The sequence below is a fragment of the Talpa europaea genome (genome assembly GCF_964194135.1).
Source record: "Talpa europaea genome assembly, chromosome: 1".
NCBI lineage: Eukaryota > Metazoa > Chordata > Mammalia > Eulipotyphla > Talpidae > Talpa > Talpa europaea.
This window is the reverse complement of record NC_140073.1, coordinates 157,639,836-157,660,492: the sequence shown is the minus strand read 5'-3', so window position 1 is coordinate 157,660,492 and position 20,657 is coordinate 157,639,836. Positions and strand designations below refer to the sequence as shown.

General features: G+C 62.6%; 1 protein-coding gene across 2 annotated transcripts; it reads left to right on the top strand.

The window, feature by feature from the left end:
- Positions 1 to 283: 283 nt before the first annotated feature.
- On the top strand, positions 284 to 19,303 carry ILKAP (ILK associated serine/threonine phosphatase; the record flags this gene model as incomplete). 2 transcript variants are annotated; one of them, XM_084230546.1, is made up of 12 exons in its annotated part: positions 284 to 338; positions 5,921 to 5,986; positions 6,472 to 6,528; positions 9,634 to 9,753; positions 10,860 to 10,986; positions 12,504 to 12,610; positions 12,868 to 12,961; positions 13,172 to 13,259; positions 14,323 to 14,444; positions 17,944 to 18,063; positions 18,619 to 18,700; positions 19,033 to 19,303. In XM_084230546.1, 12 exons carry the CDS (start codon positions 284 to 286, stop codon positions 19,171 to 19,173), a joined length of 1,179 nt encoding a protein of 392 aa, XP_084086672.1. In that variant the 3' UTR covers positions 19,174 to 19,303. The 2 variants fall into 2 exon arrangements, with proteins under 2 accessions (XP_084086672.1, XP_084086673.1); XM_084230547.1 differs by lacking the exon at positions 5,921 to 5,986.
- Between the last annotated feature and the right edge of the window lie 1,354 nt (positions 19,304 to 20,657).

The following is a 20,657-nucleotide window of genomic DNA, read 5'->3' as shown; positions in this document are numbered from 1 at the left end:
CGGGGCCGCCGGGGCTCCCCGCTCGGCGCGCGCTCGGCCCGACGCGGGAAAGGCCCGGCGCGCATGCGCCAGCGCGCCCCGCCCCCGCCGTCCCGCCCCGCCCCGCGCGCAGGACCCTGGGGCGCCCGCCACGCCGCGCGCCGATTGGTGGCGCTCGGGCCCGCCCCCGGGTGATTGACGGCGCCGGCCGCCACCGCCGCCGCCCCGCCGCTGCCGCTGCCGCCGCCGCCGCCGCCGGGTGTGGAGGCGCCGCCTCGCGGGCCGCGTGTCCCCCGCCGCCGCCATGGACCTGTTCGGGGACCTGCCGGAGCCCGCGCGCTCGCCGCGCCCGGCTGCCGGTAAGCGGCCGCCCGGAAGGCCGAGGGGGGAGGCCGGCGGGCGGCGGCCTGGGGCGGGCGGACGGGGCGCGCCTCCGCCATCTTCCCGCGGGCGGCGGCCCGGCCCGGCCTTTGTGCGCCGCGCGGGGGGGGCGGGGGCGGGGCCTCGCGGGGCGGGGCCTCGCGGGGCGGGGCCTCGCGGGGGGGCGGGGGGCGGGCGGTGGCCGGGCAGCGTCCACTCGCGGGGCTTGGGGGGGCCAGGCTGCATCCACTGGGGGGCCGGGCAGTATCCACGTGCGAGGCTGGGGGTCCGGGCAGGGTCCACGGGGAGGCCGGGCTGCGACCGCACCTGCGGGGCCGGGGGTGGTGCTGGTCCCCCGCGGGCTGGGGGCTCTGGCTGCGTCCAGGCTGGGCGGCGTCCACATGCGGGGCGCGGGGCTGTGCTGGATCTCGGGGCTGGCGGGCTGCGTCCACAGGGCCCGAGGGCAGCCTGGCCTCGCAGGGTGCCGCCCCCCCGGCTCTCCAGCGCCTTCACGCTTCTCTGTGACACCCACACCCGTGCCAGGAGCTCGGGTTTACATTGCTGTTTCCTGCCCCGTGGGAGCAGCGACCTGGGCATCCCGCCCCTGGAGCCCGTCCCCTGTGCCCTGACCGTGCCCTGGACAGCAGGTTTTGCGCTCTCCGCGTCACGGGAAGTCTCCCGTCCCCAAGTTTTGGGCACTGCCCAGGCCGGCATGCCCGACTGGCCAGCGATCCTGTAGGCCCAGGTCTGTGTGCTCCAGACCAATGTCCCAATGTCCCGGGCCCTGGCTTTGTAGTCCCCTGCGTCCAGTGGGTGCCCCGCCAGGTTTATTTTGGAGGACCCGTGAATGTCCTGCCGGCCGACTTCCAGCAGGATGCAGTCGTGGAAAGCCTTGCTTGGAAACTTAGGGGCAATAAACACGGAAAACTTGAAAACGTGCAGATTTCCAGGCCCACCTCAGTGCCACCAAACCTGGAAACCTGGGAGCGGGGTCCTGAGTCCATGTTGTCAGGCCCCAGGGCATTGTGCCTGGCGGGGCCCTGGAGACCCATCTGCGAAGCCCTGAGGTAGGGAGTACCCCGTGGACAGCCCAGCCTCTGTGTCCAGGGAGCTCAATTCTGAATACGAGCAATTGTGGCCGAAGCCGGTGGAGCTGAGGGCTGCAGGAAATGCTCAGGAGTGGGTTGGCCTCCGAAGGGGGTGGGCTGGTGCGCCGGGACTGCAGGCGGGGGACAGGGCGCTCGCAGGCATGTCGCTCTCCAGCTGGCCAGAGTGGGGCGTGGGCAGGGCAGTGTGGGACAGAGGTGTCGCTGGCAGGACCAGCCCCTGGCTTCTCACGGTGCAGAGCCGCCAGCTTTTTTCGGGCGTTAACCCCAGCGATGGCTCTTTCTTTGCCCCTGTGGCGGCACAGAAGCCTCCCCGCTGCTTGAACCAGGTGTCCATAGGCCGTCAGTTCTGGTCATGGCTGCCTGGCTGTGCAGCTTTTGCTCCATAGAGTACGACTGTCTGTATCTGGCTGTTTGGATGGGCGGGTGTGGCTATAAGCCACATTGGTTTATTCAATCTCTGTCACTTTTTATCCAAAATTAATTTGGGTTTCCTTAGGGGAAGGCACCCTTGAGGGGATACAAATAGGACTTACAAGCTGGCACCTGGCAGCCTGACCCCAGGTGCAGTGGCGAAGCCACCCTGGCCGAGGTGATAGGGCTGCCTGATGTTTAGACCCCTTCCCTGGAGTGGGTGGTGAGCAGCCCCCGCGGCCGGAGGGCACAGGCCCTGCCTACCGAGTGTATTTTTTAAAGTAGCTTTGAAACAAAGGAGGCGGGCGTCCTGAGGGCACAGGATGCCAGGAGGCCGAGCGGCTGGGCGCCAGGGTGGCGGCTGGCTCGGACGAGATGAGATTTAACAGGTAAGGAAATCACCTGTGCAGGAACGGGGTCTCAGTTCACACCCTTGGGAACACCATGACTTGGGGAGCGTGGAAGTGCCGGCTTTGTTTCAGTAAATGGATTGTACTGAGAAATTAAAGATGGGGTCAGTGACAGCAAAGTGGGGGTTTCACGACGTGGATGGAAGAGCCTGAACTGCTCGTGCGCCTGGCCCGAGCCGGGTGCCGTGGGTGTCCGAGCTTAGGGCAGGAGCAGCGGTGGACGCGGTGGCGTCACGGGTCCCTGGGAGCCCAGAAATGTGCCCAGACTGGTTCTGGACGGCAGCTCTGCTCGCTGCAGGCCCAGTACCCCGGGCAGGCGAGCCAGTGCCAGCACCAAGGCACCTGTGTACCCTGAGCGACCGGCCGCCTCCGGGAACTCTCACCGGCGCTGCCCGTGTGCCGAGCCCGCCTCACCGTACTTTTGGGTCTGATCATCCCCCTGATGTTGCGCCCCGAGCCGCCTCCGTCTTTCGGTCAGGGGAGGCGAGCGCAGGGGAGTGATCGTGCAGGCACGGGAGGTGTGTCCACGCCAGCGCCACAGGGCGGCCTTCCGGACAGCCGCACAGGTCAGGGGCGTGTGGCGCCCGGCGTCCTCGTGGGTCCTCCCGGCAGGCCGGGGGCCAGCTGTGGGGCGGGGCGGCTTTGCGGCCGTCTTCAGGGAGGGTGAAAGCGCCCCACGCAGAAGACAGCCTAGACGATAGAGTGGGGCTCACTTATCGCAGAATTGGGGGTTAGGCAAGAAAAAAACCCAAGACAGAAAAATGAAAATTGATTTAACTGCGTGAAAATTAAAATAAAATTCCGCAGGATGAGATACGACCAGGCAGAGCCGCGAGAGCACCCACACGGGTGAGTAGGGAAGGGGTGACGGGGTGCGTCGGGGAGATGCCGGCGCCAGTGGGGTGTAGCCCGGAGCCCCTCACTCCCAGTCTCTGAGGGGAGAACCGCCGGCCCCCGTGTGCCGCGCTTCTCACTGGTCAGACCCGAGACCAGATAGCGTAGGCGCTGGCGAGGACTAGGGCCTGGATGCCCTCGGAAGCGTGGGGGTGCCATGGTTTGGGGGAGAACGGTGGGCATCTGTCAGGTGGAAGGCACCCTGAGCTGTCTCCGGCGGCCTCCCTGCGGTTTGTGCGGTGGCAGCCATGGGGCCGAGAGTCCAGGAGCCTGAGAAGGGCCGTGCTTGGGGGCTGTGCTTGCTGGTGGTGGGGCCCCGGGCCTCCGCGGGAAGGCGTGGCCTCTGCAAACGTGGACTCCAGTGGAAGAGAACGCTGGGGGTTAGAAAATCCAGGCCAGGTACTTTCAAGCCTCTTTGTTGCTCTGCTGTCCCCACCGCAGCCTCCTGGTGGGCGAGTCCACCCGCTGGGCCCACCTGGGGTGACTTGGCTTCGGTGAGATTCACAATGAAGACAGCCTTTGGCCTTGTTTCTTTATTAGGATTCTTATATTTACAAATGAGGGGGCGTCTTCCAAAGTCAGTGATTGCAGCCCCGAGTACTTGGTGTTACATTTACCCAAATAGGGCGTCAGGTTCTGGCCAATGAGACGTGCCCTTCCTGGCGCCCGTCCCCTGCAGGCTGCTGTTTTGCTTCCTTGAGATTCCTGACGCGAAAGGTCGCCCGCGGGTCTCACAGAGCCTCTGAGTCCTCTGGGGTCCTAAGGGCTGAATGAGGTGATTTTTGTCAAGTTCCTGAGGGTGCCGGCCGCAGAGGTCGGGGAGGCCCGGCTGCTGGCTCCAGTGCCCCCGGAGCCCTTGGGTGGCTGGTCAGCGGGAGCCTCCGACCACCCCTGCGCGCCGCGGCCGGCCTGTAGCTGCCTCAGGTCACTGCAGGGGCTCAGCATGGCCTAGTGGCCTCGAGCAGCCATTCTCGTCCTTGTCAGCCACGCTCACGTGTGACCAGCAAAAACATGGGGTGGTCGCAGGGTGTCTGCTTGCATTTCCACGCGCAGCGCGGCCTCCGCTGAAGATGGTTCCGCTGCAGTCTTTGGCCTTTGCGACTGCCAGGAGAGCAGCGGGCGCCGATGGGGGCAGCTCTGGCCTGGACTGGCACCCCCTGGTGTGCGGGGCTCCCAGCCAGCGCGGCCCCTGGAGGCATCGCTGCTGCATTTCCGGTGCTGGCGATGCAGCCTCGGGCGGGCCTGTGCCGTGGCCAGAGGGGCCTGATTCGGGGGTTGGGGGGGTATGGGGGGGTGGCAGGCGGGCGGTGGGAGTCAGGAGGGCGCCTTCCTGCCCGGAACTTCTCGGGCGTTTAAGGTGCTTCTGACCGAAACTCGCCTGAAGACGTTTTCTGCCTTGGAGTGAATCAGTTTTGATTGAAACTTGCTTTTCAGGCTTCGGCACCCAGCTCTGGCGTGCAGAGGCAGAGAGCGGGTGAGCCTCGGCGGAGCCCCGCCGCTCGGCTCTGGGGGTCCCCCCGGACGGCGCCATGTCCCGTGGGGTGAAGCCCTAGGCCGGCAGGTCCTGCCGGCTTTGCCCCAGTCACCGCTCCCGTGGGGCTGGAGATGAGGCCCGGCGGGTCAGTGTCACGGGGAAAGGGATAATGAAAGCCAGGACGGCTCAGACAGGGCGCTTCTGCGCGTGCGTCTTCAGATTTTTAATATAAAGTCTCCAGGCTTCGTCCTAAGTCTTGTCTTGGCGCATCTGAAAATCCGCGTCTTCTCCACAGACACTTCCTGACCGGGCTGCCGTGCTGGGCGCCAGGCCGCCCCGGCGCTGCGCGTCTGCCTTAAGGTTCTGTGGGGTGCTGGATTCCGGGCCTTTTTTAGACCTGTAGGTCTTTGAACGGGGTGCAGGCCAGGGGGGCGGGGTGAGAGGACTCCCCAGAGACAGAGTGGGGAGCAGAACAGGCGGATCCACTGAAGCACACTGCTGAGGGGAGCAGCGGGGAGACAGGAGGGGTCTGCTGCGCCCTGTGGGTCACTCTGGCCGGCGGGGATGGCACTCAGGCTGCAGAGGCTGCGGGTACCTTCCCAGTGCTGCGCCCAACCCCTGACGCCACCAGGGAGGCCCCTGTCTTGAGGTTTCAAATCATTAATTATCTTCTTGCCCTGAAGTCTGTTTCTTCCCAGGATTCACTTTTTTTTTTTTAATTTTTTTTTTTATAGAGGCATTTTTTTTTATTTATTTGTTTGTTTTGTTTATACAAGCACTGGGTACAGTCAGAAGCGCGGGAGGGTGAGAGAACTCACCAGAGCCAGAGCGGGGAGCAGAGCAGGCAGAAGGACCGAAGGACACTGCTGAGGGGAGCAGCGGGCGGCAGGAGGGGTCTGCGCGCCATGCGGGTCCCTCCTCCGGTGGCCGGGGAGCAGCTGGGGATCGAACCAGCGCTGCAGAGGCTGCGGGCAGCTTCGCAACCCAGCGCTCAACCGCTGCGCCACCGGGGAGGCCCAGGATTCACTTTTAAAGAAAGATTTTAAGTGTTTGCTGCTTTCAATAGAAAATTATCAAAAATGTTTGTTTTTCTCAAAATGCCTGCTGGGTCATCTTCCGCTGCTCTTACGGTGACTCGCTGTTGGGAACAAACGTCCATATTAACCACCGTCAGGAAAATACTGTGTGAAGGAAGTTCTGTCCTAGGGGGGTGAGGAAGCTGAACCCGCGGCAGGGCGGCGTGGCTGCTCCCGCCCGCTCTAAGCAGGTGTTCCCTGTTCCAGGGAGAGACGCCCCGAGGGGACCCCCGCTCCTTGACGCGCGCCCTCCGGCCAGCAGTGCTGACTCAGGTACAGTCTGCAGGCGCGCCCAGGTGTGTGTCAGCGTGTCCCCTGGGGTTGTAGTGGTCTCCGTCTTTCTCCCTCTCCCCCGCTCTCAGCACAGATGTGTAGGTGTTGGACTGTCTTAAGTTTTGAATCCATGGCTCAGGTAAGGCGGAAAAAGCCACCGGTCGCTAGCCCTGAGACGCTGCGCGGATGGCTGAGCGGTTTTCTCCGGTTCATAAGTGTCTGTTTTACCTGCTGGAATAAGATTTAACTCTTGAAGGCAGATTTTTGCTTCCTTTGGAACAATAGGCCTCGGAGTGAAAATAGGTTTCCACGCGTCAGGCGCTGCGGTGGGCGCCGCCGCTGGATGCACACGCGTGTCCAGGCTGTCTCCAGGCTGTCTCCAGACATGCACAGGCGTGTCCAGGGACCTGCTCGGGTGTCCCAGTGGGGGGGCTGCTGGCCTGCCGGCCGGAGTCTGACTAACAGCACATCCTACTGTGTTTCAGGACCGGGGGGACCTTTGCTTTTTGATGATCTCCCACCAGCCAGCAGCGGCGATTCAGGTAAGTGGTTGGGGAGTCAGGGTGCTCACGGCAATCACCCACCTTTACTCTTATGTGACATTTATTTGTAGCTTTAACAGACTTGGTGACGCCAGCGCACAGCGTAGCGTGAGCATTGGGACGACAAGGAGGGAGGGGCAGTGTAGATTCTCACGAGCCAGTCACTTCGATGATGGTTTTTTGCTGCTTGTGGTACAGCTTCTTTTTCTTTTTTTTTTTTTTAAAGATTTATTTATTTATTTATACAAGCACTGGGTACAGTCAGAAGTGGGGGACAGTGAGGAATTCACCAGAGCCAGAGCGGGGAGCAGAGCAGGCAGAAGGAGCGAAGGACACTGCTGAGGGGAGCAGCGGGCGGCAGGAGAGGTCGCGCGCCATGTGGGACCCTCGCCAGCCGGGGGCCAGGGATCGAACCGGTGCTGCAGAGGCTGCGGGCAGCTTCGCAACCCAGCGCTCAACCGCTGCGCCACCAGGGAGGCTTCTTGCAGCAGACTTTGGGAATTGCAAATGTAGTGATTTACTTTGAAGTTTGTTATTGACAATTAAAAAACGCTCATCTCTTATTCTTGTTTGCCTTTTATGTTCCTGACAGACCGAGATGTATCCAGAAGTGTCTGAAAATGTAAAATAGTTAAAGTGTTTTCAATATCCTGAACCCACAAATACAAATAATAGGTCTTCAGTTTTATGCCGTTACATGAAAAAGGACTTCATAAGGAAGTGAAATCAGAGTGATGCCAGTTTACAGACTGGGGCAGATCATGTGTGGGAATTTTCTTTTTTTTTTTTTTTTTTAAAGAACATGATCTTTATTTCTTTTAAGATTTATTTATTTATACAAGAGCCAGGGTACAAGCCAAAGGTATAGGGGGTGAGAGCATTCACCAGAGGCAGAGTGGGGAGCAGAACAGGCAGACTGACTGAAACACCCTGCTGAGGGGAGCAGCGGGTGAGACAGGAGAGGTCTGCCGCGCCATGTGGGCTACCCCACGGCCGGCAGGGGTGGAACCAGCACTGCAGAGGCTGCGGACAGCTTCACAGTGCTACACTCAACCGCCTGCGCCACCAGGGAGGCCCTGCAGGAATTTTCTTGAAAGTCGAGATCTTAGTTATTTTCTAGTCAGCCTTTTGCTCTCAAGATGCCTTTGACTGATTTGCTTTCCTTTTTATCAGGCCTATTAACGTTGGCTCTGCCCGTTCTGGTAAATGTTTGACTTTTTTTTTTTTTAAGATTTATTTATGCATACAAGAACAGGGGTACAGGCCAGAGTTGTGGGGGTGAAAGGATTCCCCAGAGAGAGCGGGGAGCAGAACAGGCGGATCTACTGAAACACACTGCTGAGGGGAGCAGCGGGGAGATAGGCGAGGTCTGCTGCACCCTGTGGGTTGCTCCCTGGCTGGGGCTCAAACTCGTGCTGCAGTGGCTGCAGTTAGCTTCATAGGTTGCATGTTAACCCTTTGCACCGCCAGGGAGGCCCTGACTTGTCTTTTTATGTCCCAGTTAAGCAGAAAGGAACAGAGCGGCTTCCTTTAGGTTATCATATTCAAACTTATTATCCTGTCTCACTAGAACGCACCAGGGTTCCCCTAAGGTGGGGGGCGTGGGGATGCAGGCTGCCTTTTTTTCACAAGCATTTATTTTCTGGCATAAAATCTTTTGTTGTCAGAGCACATGCTGCTATTCAAGAGCACTATTTGGATTATTAGCTCATTACCATAAAGTTGCTGGAATTAGTATTATACTTTTCTTACATAAAAATTGGAAGGTTTTTCGGAGCTGCGGATCCATGCAATCTCATTCATTTTAGCCTAAAACCTTTCCAATAAATACAGTGCTCTTCTTTACTATGGGAATTAATATGTGCAGACAGGCCTTTTAACAAATTTAATAAAAGGACGATTTCAAAGTAGCTACATCTCGGTTAGCCATAGAGCAAAAGACAAGAAAAAACTAGTAACAACTTAGAAGATTCCAGCACCATTATTAGAACGTTTGGTAGCTTTGGTTTATTTTGAATATAGAATCCAGTCTTGCATTTAATATTTTGAATTTCTTGAGAAGTAGGTTCTTCTCAAGCAGGCAAGAACCTTATGAAAATTGACTACATTCTAGGCCAGAAAGTAAGTCCCAGTTAAGAGTGGGTTTCACGGACAGCCCGTGGCCGCTGGCTCTCGCGTGACTCAGTCAGAAGTCAGTAACAAAACTTTCATCGTTTCTTGTTTTGCACTTTAAAAGAAAGGGAGGTTTCTCTTCCGTACACGTTGGGAAAACTGGATCACAACCAGTGACAGGGCGGGCGGCTGGCATCGGAGGCCACGCACCTGTCGAGGGGCCGGGGCATGTGTGTGAGGGTCACGGTGGGGAGTTGACTCTTTGGGGAGGAGGCGTTTCCTTCCTGTTCCTGTACGCAGAGCTGTCTGCCAGGGAGGACCTGAGGGAGGGGCCCTGTGCTTTGCTACCTCAGTGCAGTGCGCTCAGGTCGTGTTTATCGGGCGGCTGGCGGACCAGGAACCAGCCCCGTGCCTTGCACACCTGTCCCCGTCCATCTCCGCCCAGCCCCTGAAGGCCTAGCTGGCCTCCACATTGTGGATGAAGGTGCAGAGGCTGCCGGGCTAACCAGCTTGCCTCAGGGGCACCCCTCTTCTGAGAGGTGGGGTGGGGATTCCAACCTCAAGTGCCCGGTCAGGGACCCCCTCTGTGGGAGTGGCCGGCAGCCTCTTCTGCCTTTCAGGACACAACTTCTTAAAGCCTGATATTTACCTCACGTGAGTCTTCTTGGCAGTTGTTCTTGAACTTATTCTTGAACCCGTTCAAGGCAAGGCCATGTCCCGGTGCAGATTGGGGAAGCTTTATAAAGAAGGGCCTGTGGCTGTGAAACCTGTCTGTGCGGGAGCCCAAACATAGACGGGCGTTTTCACTGCTGAGAGGCCTCTGCGGGCCGCCCGTGGGGCCGGAGGAGGCCCGGTCTCAGCCCACGCGCTCCCGCCCTCCGAGCCGGCGCCGCGTCCCGGTCGCCGCCAGCCTGTCTCAGCACGGGGCGGGGGGTCAGGGCGCTCGTGTCCGCGCCTCCAGCTGTGTTCTGCTGGCTTCTGCTTTCCTTCCAGGTTCTCTTGAGACTTCGATATCCCAGACAGCAAAGAATGAAGGGAAAGGAGCCAAGAGAAAAACCTCCGAAGAAGAGAAGAATGGCAGCGAAGAGCTTGGGGAAAAGAAAGTTTGTAAAGGTTTTCAGACAGTTTGAAAACAAATGTACTAGATCTCCTATTCAGAACCGCCCGAGCGCCCAGCTCCGCTTCCCGGGGCTGCTGCCCCCTTTTCATGCCCGCGGTTAAGGTGCGGGCAGCTTCTCTTGGCGCAAACACTGCCCGGGTTTACCTCTGCTTCCTTCCGCTCTACACTGCGTGCACGTCTCTGGCCCTACCCTCGGGCACTTGGGAAGCCTGGTCGTCCCCAGGGCCACGGGTCCCGGGCACTTGTTACTCAGCGTCTGTCGCGGTGGGAGGCACAGCACCAGCCGGCCACCTGCCTTCCCGCCTCTGTTGACCACCTGTTGACCAGCACCTGAAACCCCGAGCAGCTCAGCGGCTGTTCCCTAAAGAGCTGGAAAAGCAGCTGGAACTTGCAGCCGGCTCTGTACTTGCCAGAGAGGCTGGGAGGACACAGAGTATCAGCTAAGGAAAAGCAGTGGCCTCCACGGCCCTGCCGGCCACCTGGCCAAGCGCTGTGGGCACGGCAACAAGGGACAGGCCCCTGGGTTCTGCAGAGAGCGCCCATCCGCAGCCGGCTGGTTCCGGCCTCCAGGCCAGAGCAGCCGCCCGTCAGCAGGTGCCCAGTGTCAGAGGGGCTGGGCCTAGTCTGCCCACCAGGCCCACGGGTCTCCACCCGGACGGGGTCCTCACTCCCGTCCTGCTGCAGCTTGAGTGGGCTCCCTCGGCCGCTCCTTCGTCAGCTCTAGCTGGGAGACGTTTCCAGGGAGTCTGATGGGTCGTTTGGGGAAACCACTTACTTGCATTTCTCTAAAGTAGGCATTTACCTGTCGCATTAAAATTATTGGCAAGACTAGACTATCGCTCCTCCCTGGGGTTCAGTCCTCCTCCCGTGGGGAGCTGCACGCCCCGGCCCTGCTGCTCGAGGCCTCTGCTGCCTGCTCTCTCTGCTCTCTGCTGTGCGGCCCGAGGCCGCCTGTCCCGCGTCGGCTCTGGGAGGGCCGGGCCAGCTTGTGTGCGCGCCCACAAGGGCCGCTGAGCGAAGCAGCCGCAGCCCCTCTGCTTGCTCGGCCGGGGCTGCTGGGGAGGGCACAGTTTTGTATTGGCTCCGTTCCTCCCCTCAGCATCCGCAGCCGTCTTTGGTCTGAAAGGCTACGTGGCCGAGCGGAAGGGCGAGCGGGAGGAGATGCAGGACGCCCACGTCATCCTGAACGACATCACGGAGGAGTGCGGCCCCCCGTCCTCCCTCATGTGAGTGTCCACCCCAGCCGGCCGGTGGTGTCAGTCTCTGAGTGGGGGTTCCCGGGGGGCTGACACGGGCCGCCAGCCGCCTGTCCCCACTGGTGGTGTCCGCTGACTGGCCGACTCTCCGGCCTCTCCCCAGAGGGCGCGTACCTGGGGTTTCTGCCTGGGGGCCGGGGCGCTGCTGAGGAGCCTCCAGCACACAAGACAGCCCCAGCCGAGGCTCGCAGTCTGCCAAGGTGGCCAGCCCTGCCGGCCGGAAGGTGGCTCCCCACGGGCGGGCCTTCGTGCGGCCCTCTCCTCCCAGAGGGAGCAGTGGGGCCACCAGGGAGAGCGAGAGCAGAAATGGCATCAATGAGAAGGAAGATAGAAGTTTCCTGCAAATGTCTGGGAACTAGGATGAGACCAGTGGCTAAGCGCCCAGCGGGGCCTCGGGGTGCCGCGGGGGAGAGCCGGCCGCCTCCAGTCGTGAGGAAGGCTGGGCCTGGGCCTGGGCCGGCACCGGCACGGCTCCCACCACTGCTCGGGGGCCCCCCCCCCGCCCCCCGTGCTGAGAGTGAAGCCTGAGGTGGGCTCCGGAGCCGCTAGGCGGCCTTCAGGGCTGGCCCGGCAGCGCTGATGCTCCTGGCGTCCTGCGGTTTAGGTCACGTGGACCTTGCTTTTTTACAACTCGGCGCGTCCCAAGTTAAAACTCGGTGTCCCAGATTGAGGAGGAGATCCAGAAGCGTTAGGGAAACAAGCAGCTCTGCAGAGTACGTCCCTTCCCGTGGGCATTTTGTTCTTTCCTTCTTGGGCGAGTTTATCATCTGCCGTCCTCTGTCTTGTGACTTTTTTAAATAATTTACTTTTTTTTTTCCAGTTTTTTTTATGATTTATTTATTTATACAAGCACTGGGGTACAGGCCAGGGGTGCAGGGGTGAGAGGATTCACCAGAGACAGAGTGGGGAACAGAACAGGCAGACAGACCGGAGACACTGCTGAGGGGAGCGGCGGGGAGACAGGAGGGGTCTGCCGTGCTATGTGGGCATCTCCCCGGCCGGCCGGGAATCGAATAGGCGCTGCAGAGGCTGCGGACAGCTCCACAGCGCTGCGCTCAACCCGCTGCACCACCGGGGAGGCCCTGTCTGGTGACTCTTCTGGCAAAACGAGAGGGGGCTGGGGACGGGCCAGCTGGGCGGTCTTCAGGTCGGTGTGGCCGGGCGCCTCGCCGGTGTGTTAGGGGTAAAGCTCGTCTGGCTAAGAGAGGAGAAGGTTCTGTGTGTTGGTGTTTCACCAGTGGGAAAGCCCGTGTTAGTTAGCAGAGCCTGATTTTTGAAATGTGAGTTTTCAATGTGTGGTTTTAAAATGCCCTGGAAGTTACTTAAGCGTGTCTCAGTTACCGGCCCGTCTTTCCGTCTGTGGCGAGGTGGCGGGTTCTGACCAGTGGGGCTTCCTCTTAATTACTGTCACCGCTTGAGGTGAAGCCTGGAAGCCTTCGGAGGCGCGGGCTTCTGTGAGGGTCTCGACTCTGACCTCCTCCTTCCAGCACACGGGTTTCCTATTTTGCTGTTTTTGATGGCCATGGAGGAATTCGAGCCTCAAAATTTGCTGCTCAGAATTTGCATCAAAACTTAATCAGGAAATTTCCTAAAGGTGAGACTGGGCGCGCGTCCCTCGCCTCTGGGAACGGGTGCGCTGTCTGGGGCTCTCCCAGTCCGGCCGCGGCGGCTGCAGGAGCAGGGTGGGCCTGGGGCCAGGGGCTGGTGTCTCCGGGAGGGCCCCTGGGGAAGGTGCGTGGGGGTGGGGGACGTCGCCAGGGAGACGCCCAGACTCCGGTGCCCCTCGCACAAGGGAGGGCAGGTGGCCAGTGTGCTCAGGCAGCAGCTGGCAAGGTGTTCCTGCTGCCACAGGCGACGTGGTCAGCGTGGAGAAGACCGTGAAGAGGTGCCTTTTGGACACGTTCAAGCACACGGACGAGGAGTTCCTCAAGCAAGCTTCGAGCCAGTAAGTGGGGCCGCGGGTGGGGGGCGCGCATGGAGCCCCGCCGCTCCGGCTGCCTGCAGCTCCGGCAGGGCATGAGCCTGTCACGGTCACCCTGCTCCGCACGGGAGAAGCGAGCTCTGGGGACCCGGGCGTTTCACAGTGTCCCCCCACCCGTCAGCTCGGCGGCCCAGTGCGGGTGCAGGGGTGACTCTGTCTGGTCTGTTTCCCCAGGAAGCCTGCCTGGAAAGACGGGTCCACGGCCACCTGCGTCCTGGCTGTGGACAACGTTCTGTACATCGCCAACCTGGGAGACAGCAGGGTATGCGCCCGCCCGCTCGGGCAGCTGCGCTGGGGGCCACGCCCCGACAGGCGCCGGCTGCGGGGCTTGCTGCGGCCTGGGGTCTGGGTGGGTCGCGTGACTGGCATCTTGTGCTTTACCGCCCTGGCCGGCCCTGGCCGTCTGCCCGTCGTCGCCCTGTGTGCGCGCGTCTGCCCGGCGCCGTGGGCCAGAGCCTGGTCGCCCGCACGTGGCATCACAGCCTTGACTTCGTTTCTCTGACCTCAGACGTGGCGGATAAAGGCAGTAGCCCCTGCCCTCAAAGTCATTTCGGTCTCAAAACTGCAAAGCTGCACCTGGGAAGAGCAGGGTGGTGTGGCGTTTGTCCAGCCCAGCGTCCCCGCTGGTGGCACCATGTCCCATCGCCGCCGTGGGGACGCCTTAGCTGGCGGGCAGCTCTCCGGCCCAGCCGGCCCCCGCTGGTGAGCGCCTGCCGCCCTCTGCCAGCACCTCCTGCCCCCTGCTGGCCGCCCTCCCCTCCAGCAGCAGCTTCAGACTTGGAGGGCTCTGCCCCGCCCCACCCTCCTGGGCAGTCATTCCCCTGCCGTGAGGTGGGTCCAGTCCCTGGGGCACGGCAGCAAATGTCCCTGGAGGTCCACCCGGTGGAGTTTGCAGCGTGGACTGTCCCCGATAGGTGGGGGTCAGCCCAGACGGCTTCACAGCAGCCTGAGTAAAACTGCTGAGCGCAGACTGTGTAGTCAGGCGCAGACTCGAGTCCCGGGCCCGCCAAGCGCCTGAGCACCAGGCTTCCCCCCGGCCCGGCTTCCTCTGCAGAGACAGTTCACTGAGGCCTGCGCACCGCGTGGCCGGCAGGCTAGACTCGGGGGTGGCCACTCTGGGACCTCCCTGCCCTCTGGGAGAGGGCGGCGGCAGCCTGGAGGGGGCGCTGGCGGGCTCCTCTCCCTGCGGCTGCTTCTGCCGGCCCTGTGCTGTGTGACGCGGCCCGCTGCTGTGCCTCTGAGCACCTGCTGGTCGGCCAGAGGCTGGCTCAGGCCCTCGTCTTGGTGCCCGAACCTCACCTTTGCTGCTGTTTCCATCCTCCCAGGCCATCCTGTGTCGTTACAACGAGGAGAGCCAGAAGCACACGGCCTTAAGCCTCAGCAGAGAGCATAACCCCACGCAGTACGAGGAGCGCATGAGGATCCAGAAGGCAGGGGGCAACGTCAGGTACGGGCAGGCGGAGCTTTCCCGGCTGTGCTGGCTCCCACGGAGGCGGGTGGAGTCCTGGCCTGGCCAGCAGGGTGAGCGCTGTGTGTCCACGCGGGGCAGGGCGGATGAGGAATGAGCCTCTGCACTTGCAGAGGGAGGAGCCCAGCCCGGGTTCGGGCACATGCGCAGTGCTCTCTCAGGGCCTCGAGTTGAGCCGGCGGTGGGCGGTGGCCCGTGGCCCGTGGCCGGGCTCCTGGGCACCCCTCGTGTGGACGGCCGCTCGCTGGGCCGCCCTCTGCCCTGCTGAGGCGCTGCTGGCTGTGTCCTTGCTCACCGCAGCAGATTCTGCCCAAAGTCACCACTGGTGGCATCTGACTGGGTGTTCCTGGTTCACGTCCTAGAGTGGCCTGAGATGTTGCTTCTGCGGGGCCGAGAGAAGCAGCCGCGCACCACTGCCTGGTCCTGGCAGGGTGGCTGTGCCTCTTACTCATCGGGGGCGGGGGGCAGGCTGGGTGTGGCCCGGGACCTCTGCTGCAGGGCAGCCGCTCCTGGGGCGCTCAGGGGCCCCCTGGCAGCAGGGGGACTTTGGTCCCAATTATGGTCTTGGGGGCGGCCCCCAGCACTGCTGTGGCGCTTGCGCCCGGGCGTGGGGGCCTGTGAGCTCTGCGGCTTTTCCGCAGACACTCAGCTTCTGCCTTCTTGCCTGACCCCTTGGGGTGGTGACACCCGGGCATGGCCTGTGCTTCGTTCCAGTCCACCTTGTGCCAGTTCCAGACCGTGAGTGCTCCCGGGCGCGCCCATCCGGGGAGAGGGTGCCAGCCGGATGTGTAGGCGGGCACGCTCCTCCTGCCTGCGCCGTGGCCCGGTTTCTGCACCGCCACCCCCCACCCCCTTCCTACTAGCAACGTTTTGAATGTGCCAGTGGTCGGCCTTTGCCGGGCTTGTGCTGCGGCGAGCAAGGCTGCGGTACTGGCACGCTCCTTGCACATGGTGCCTGAGGTGGATCCCCGGGTTCCACACAGCCCCCCGCCCCCACCCCCAGAGCGTCTTCACTGCAGACCAGGGTCCCGTTGGCCTCCTGTTCACCTTGAGCGCGGGGTCAGGTGCAGACAGGCTCCCCGCACTGGCCGCTGTGTGGGCAGCCCCAGCCTGAGCTTGGCGGCCCCTGTGTGTGACTCGGGCCATGTTTCCATGGTCCTGGATGCGAGGCTGGCACGTGTGCCCACAAATGGGAGGTTGGGCCCACAGGCTTCTTCGGGTTCAGAGCAAACGTTTCTTAGCAGAAATATTTGACGGGAGCTGTTACGCACCTGGTCGTCCCTCACGGCATCGGTGCGCACGGTCTCTGCGGCGAAGCTGACTCTGGCCTTGGCCACAGGGTGGCCCAGGGAAAGGACACGCTTGCTGGGAAGCAGTGGGTGGGCTGGGGAGACGGTCCTTGGCGCCTGGGGCCGCCGCGCTTCCTGCCGCCCTCCAGCTAGTGCTCGGCGTCCTCCGGGACCCTCAGGCCTGCTAGAAAGGCTTTCCTCCACGGTGGGGGCAAAAGGCTTTCCTCCACGGTGGGGGCCAACCAGCTTCTCCCCGGAAGGAGGCTAGGTGTTTAATTCTGTGCCAGCTTGCAGAGTAAGGGGGCCACCCCTTGGGGTCCACGTTGCCGCAACCACGCCTCCCTGCCCACCTCCTCCCTCCTTGCTCCCTGGTGCAGGGGCTTCCTCTGCTGGCTGCTCTGGTCGGATCAGAGCTGCGGCATCTGTGCTGTGCTGTCGCCTCAGATGGGCCTGTGGGTGATGGGCACCGCTCGGGCTGGCCTGCGCCCGCGGATACTCTGCCTTGGCCTTTGAAGCACCTGGTGCTGGGAGGCCGGATCCGGCAAGGGTCAAGCTCACAAACACCACTCAGGCACGAGTTTGTTTATTTATTTTTAAAGATTTATTTATTTATTTATGCAAGCACTGGGTACAGTCAGAAGCGCGGGAGGGTGAGAGAATTCACCAGAGCCAGAGTGGGGAGCAGAGCAGGCAGAAGGACCGAAGGACACTGCTGAGGGGAGCAGCGGGCGGCAGGAGAGGTCTGCGCGCCATGTGGGACCCTCCGGGGATCGAACCGGCGCTGCAGAGGCTTCGGGCAGCTTCACTACCCAGCACTCAACCGCTGCGCCACTGGGGAGGCCCTCTTTTTTTTTTTTTTTAAAGATTTATGTATGCACGCAAGAGCTGGGGTGCAGGCCAGAGATGCAGGGGTGAGAGGATTCCCCAGGGACAGAACAGGCAGATGGACCAAAGTATACTGCTGAGGGGAGCAGCGGGGAGGCAGGAGGGGTCTGCTGTGCCATGTGGGTTGCTCCCTGGCCGGCCAGGGATGGAACTCGTGCTGCAGAGGCTGCGGATGCTTCATAGTGCGGCGCTTAACCCCTTGCGCCACCAGGGAGGCCCAGTAAGTCATAGTTTCTGTCACAACTTAAAAACCAAAAAACTCTTTTACGTGGTAAATATCTAAATTAAATAAAAAGCGTGTTTGGGAGAGGCTTTCAGTCTGTCCCCTCATCCTTGTGTGTTGACCCTCTGATAAAACACATCAACGCTTGCGTCTGCGCCCTGTGGGCTCTCCGCGGCGGTGGTGGGGCCGGCTGTTTCCTGCGGGGGGCGTGGTGGGCGCCTGTGTGGGCTTCATCCCGGCGCAGCAAGGACGGTCTCTGGCCCCCAGTCGGGGGGGCACGTGCGGTCCTAGTGGTGCACGGGTGCCGGCCAGGCCAGGCCACTCGCCGGGGCCTCCTGGGTCCGAGAGCCAGGCCCGTGTGCACTCCCAGGCACTGCCAAGTTGAGCGGGTGCCCTCAGGCTGGGGGCCGTGCCAGGTTCCCGGCCTCCCTGGGCCCACGGCATAGACCTGCCGAGCAGAGGCCAGAGGCTCCCCAGAACCAGCGGGTGTGGGGCGGGGCAGCCCTAAGCTGCCTGTGCAGGGCGCTCTGGGGCGCAGGGGCCCTCCAGCCACCTTCGGCTCTGCGTGTTGGCTGCTCTGCTGTGGTCTCCATAACACACCATGCGGCGGCACAGCTGTCTGCGGGGAGGCCGGGCTGCTTCTGGCTGCACGCCGGTGCCCCAGCAAGGACTTCCTGCCACGTGTAGCCACCCGTGCAGTTCTGGGGTTGCCAAGCACACCTGCCGGTGGGCGCTCCCGGCTTCCCCAGCAGGGGCTGAGGCTCATTGTGAACGAGGCTGCCCGAGGTCACACCAGGGTGTTCTGTGTCCTCGAAGCCCGGCACTGGCACCCCAGCTGAGCCTGCCGTCGCCCCCCACCCCGGGGCGTTGCCTGCACCTGGAAACGGCAGGCAGGTGCGGTGCTGTGTGGAGCACTGGCTCCCTGCACTGCTGGACCCGGCCCAGGCCAAACCCCTGTGCCTCCAGCTGTGGATCGTGGCCCCTGGTTGCATCGTTCTCTGCCCCGTTCTCTGCTTTAGCCCCGAGCCCGCGGCCCTGCAGGGGTCTCTGCGGTGACGTCTGCGTGTCCCCCTCATTTCAGGGACGGGCGAGTCTTGGGAGTGCTGGAGGTGTCCCGCTCCATCGGGGACGGGCAGTACAAGCGCTGCGGGGTCACCTCCGTGCCAGACATCAGGCGCTGCCAGCTGACCCCCAACGACAGGTAATCGCCGCCTGTGGTCCGGGCCTGTCTCCTGCGAAGCCGGCCTGAGGGCGGGGGCAGCTGGTCTCGGTGGTGTTGGGGGGCGGTGTTGTTTTCGGCCTGGTCGGGGAGCGCAGGGGGTGGGGGCTTCCACCCGCTGCTGTGCGTGGGGATGGTCAGGGAGGCGACCCTGATGAGCGGGGGGGGCTTCTGGCAGAGGGGGCGCCGGGTTCTGTTCAGGCGGGGCAGACGAGGGCCTGAGTCTGCTGCTCGGTGCACAGGACGCTGAGGTCCCCTTAGGTCAGACCATCGCGGAGGGTTTTGTTTTTTCTTTTTTAAGATTTATTTATGCTACAAGAGCTGGGGTGCAGGCCAGAGGTGCGGGGGTGAGAGGACTCCCCAGAGCACAGTGGGGAACAGAACAGGCAGATCTGCTGAAATCCACTGCTGAGGGGGCAGCGGGGCACAGAGTCTGCTGCGCCCTGTGGGTCAGCCTCGCACATGCACAGGTGTGTCCCATCAGGCCGTTCGGCCGGGTCCGCCGCTGAGCCCTTGTGTTCTGGCCCCGCACTGCAGGTTCATCTTGCTGGCCTGTGATGGGCTCTTCAAGGTCTTCACCCCAGAAGAAGCTGTGAACTTCATCCTCTCCTGCCTGGAGGTGAGACGGCTGCCGGGGAAGCCCGTTCCAGCTCGCCTGGGTCTCAGCGAGGCAGTCCTGCCACCTTCCCTTGTGCCCGGGGGTGTGGGTGGGCAGCCCCTGTGCCCCCACGGGTGCTGGCCAGGCCAGGCCAGGCCACTTGCCGGGGCCTCTTGGGTCCGAGAGCCAGGCCCGTGTGCACTCCCGGGCACTGCCAGGTTGAGCGGGTGCCCGCAGGCCGGGGCCGTGCCGGGTTCCCGGCCTCCCTGGGCCCACGGCATAGACCTGGGGACTGTTGCGGGGCAGGCGGGCTGGGGCTGCGTGCCTGCTCACCGCACTGTCCTGCCCTCCAGGACGAGAAGATCCAGAGCCGGGAGGGGAAACCGGCCATCGATGCCCGCTACGAGGCTGCCTGCAACAGGCTGGCCAGCAAGGCGGTGCAGCGGGGCTCCGCCGACAACGTCACGGTGATGCTGGTGCGGGTCGGGCGCTGAGGGGCGGAGCCGGCGCGGGAGCGAGTGCCCAGCACGTCCGCTCTGCGCGCCCTGGGCTCCGGTGTAAATAAAGGGTTTTCTTTTTTCTAGTCCTTTTGCCTTACTGCACTTTGCGCCTCTCTTGGCCTGCAGAGGCCGTGTTTGCGGGGGCTGTGCAGCGCCCGTCCTGGTGAGAGGCCTGGCTTGGGAGTGCGGCCTGCGCATGGCCTGCAGTGTCGCCCTCTGGAGCGCACGCACCGCTGCTGCCCTGCGGGGACCTGCATTCTGCAGCCAGACGGGCCGGGCCGGAGCCGACGGCTGCGCTCTGGTGTCCTTCCCTCCCAGAAGGGCCTGGCCCTGTGGCTGTGTAACGAGCCACCGACCAGCACGTGGTCCCCTGCAGGTGCCACTGGACACACTGTGCCTCTAGCGCTGTGCGTCTGGCCCACCCTCAGAACAGCTGGACCTCGCGTTCTGATTCCACGCACCCGGGGTGCAAGTGGCCGAGGCTGTGGGGAGAACCAGGGTTCTGGGTCTCAGCCCTGGCTCCCGGGTGTCACGTGAGCCCGTGGGAGCAGCTGGGCTGCTGTTCAGCATGGCCTCCGGGCCGGCTCGCACTGGGGCTGTGCGTGAAGGGCTGCATGGAGCAGGGGCTCTTCTGTTCGAGGGAGAAAAGCAGGCCAGCCCCCCACAGCACCCCTGAAAGTGCCCCCAGGCTCCTGGGAGATGGTGCTCCCCGCCTCGCCAGCTAGTCTTGGGGAAGCAGCTCCTGGCTGTGTGATGTCCTGCGATGATGTAAGAGTCTAGAAATTTGCCTTGAAGAAGCTGCTTGGGTGTTTGCTGGACCTGCCCAGGGTCTTAGCGCCTGTCACCTCGGCTAGCGGGCTGGCCCCTCAGCGGTCCCTGGGAGGGGCTGTCCCACACGCCAGCCCCCCAGCAGAGCTGCTTCTGTTTCTGGGGTCTGACTGCACAGGGAGGCACCTCTGAGAAAAGCACGCAGCGCCGCAGAGGCGGAGGCCAGGACAGCCGAGCCCGCGGACAGCTTCCTCCAGCAAGCCAGGCCTTGGTCTGTGACACCCCCCGAGTCCCCCAGAGCCACTGTCCCAGAGCGGGCGGCCTTGGCTCTGGGGGCAGCGTCCCTGGGAGCCCCCATCTGAGTCATGGGGTCTGAGGTCCCCAGGGGCTGGCCGCCACCCCACCCCACCTCTCCTTCACACCGTCCTGAGCCCGGCCCAGCGGTTAGGAGTTTCCCAGCTCTGCCCTTTTTATTGTCACAACTTGCACAGTCACCGCGCGCGATTCTCCCCGTCACATAACTACATCCCGCCCGGCCAGGTACAATAAATATGTCGCAACCGCTACATAATACTTAGGACGGGGGAATGGGAGGTCTGCGGCTGTTCCAGGGTAAAAAATAACTTCCGTGAGGCGCCTCGGCCCCCCAGATACACAGGGCGCTCCCCAGGCCCGCCCTCATCGGGAGCCCGGGCAGGCAGGGCGCAGCC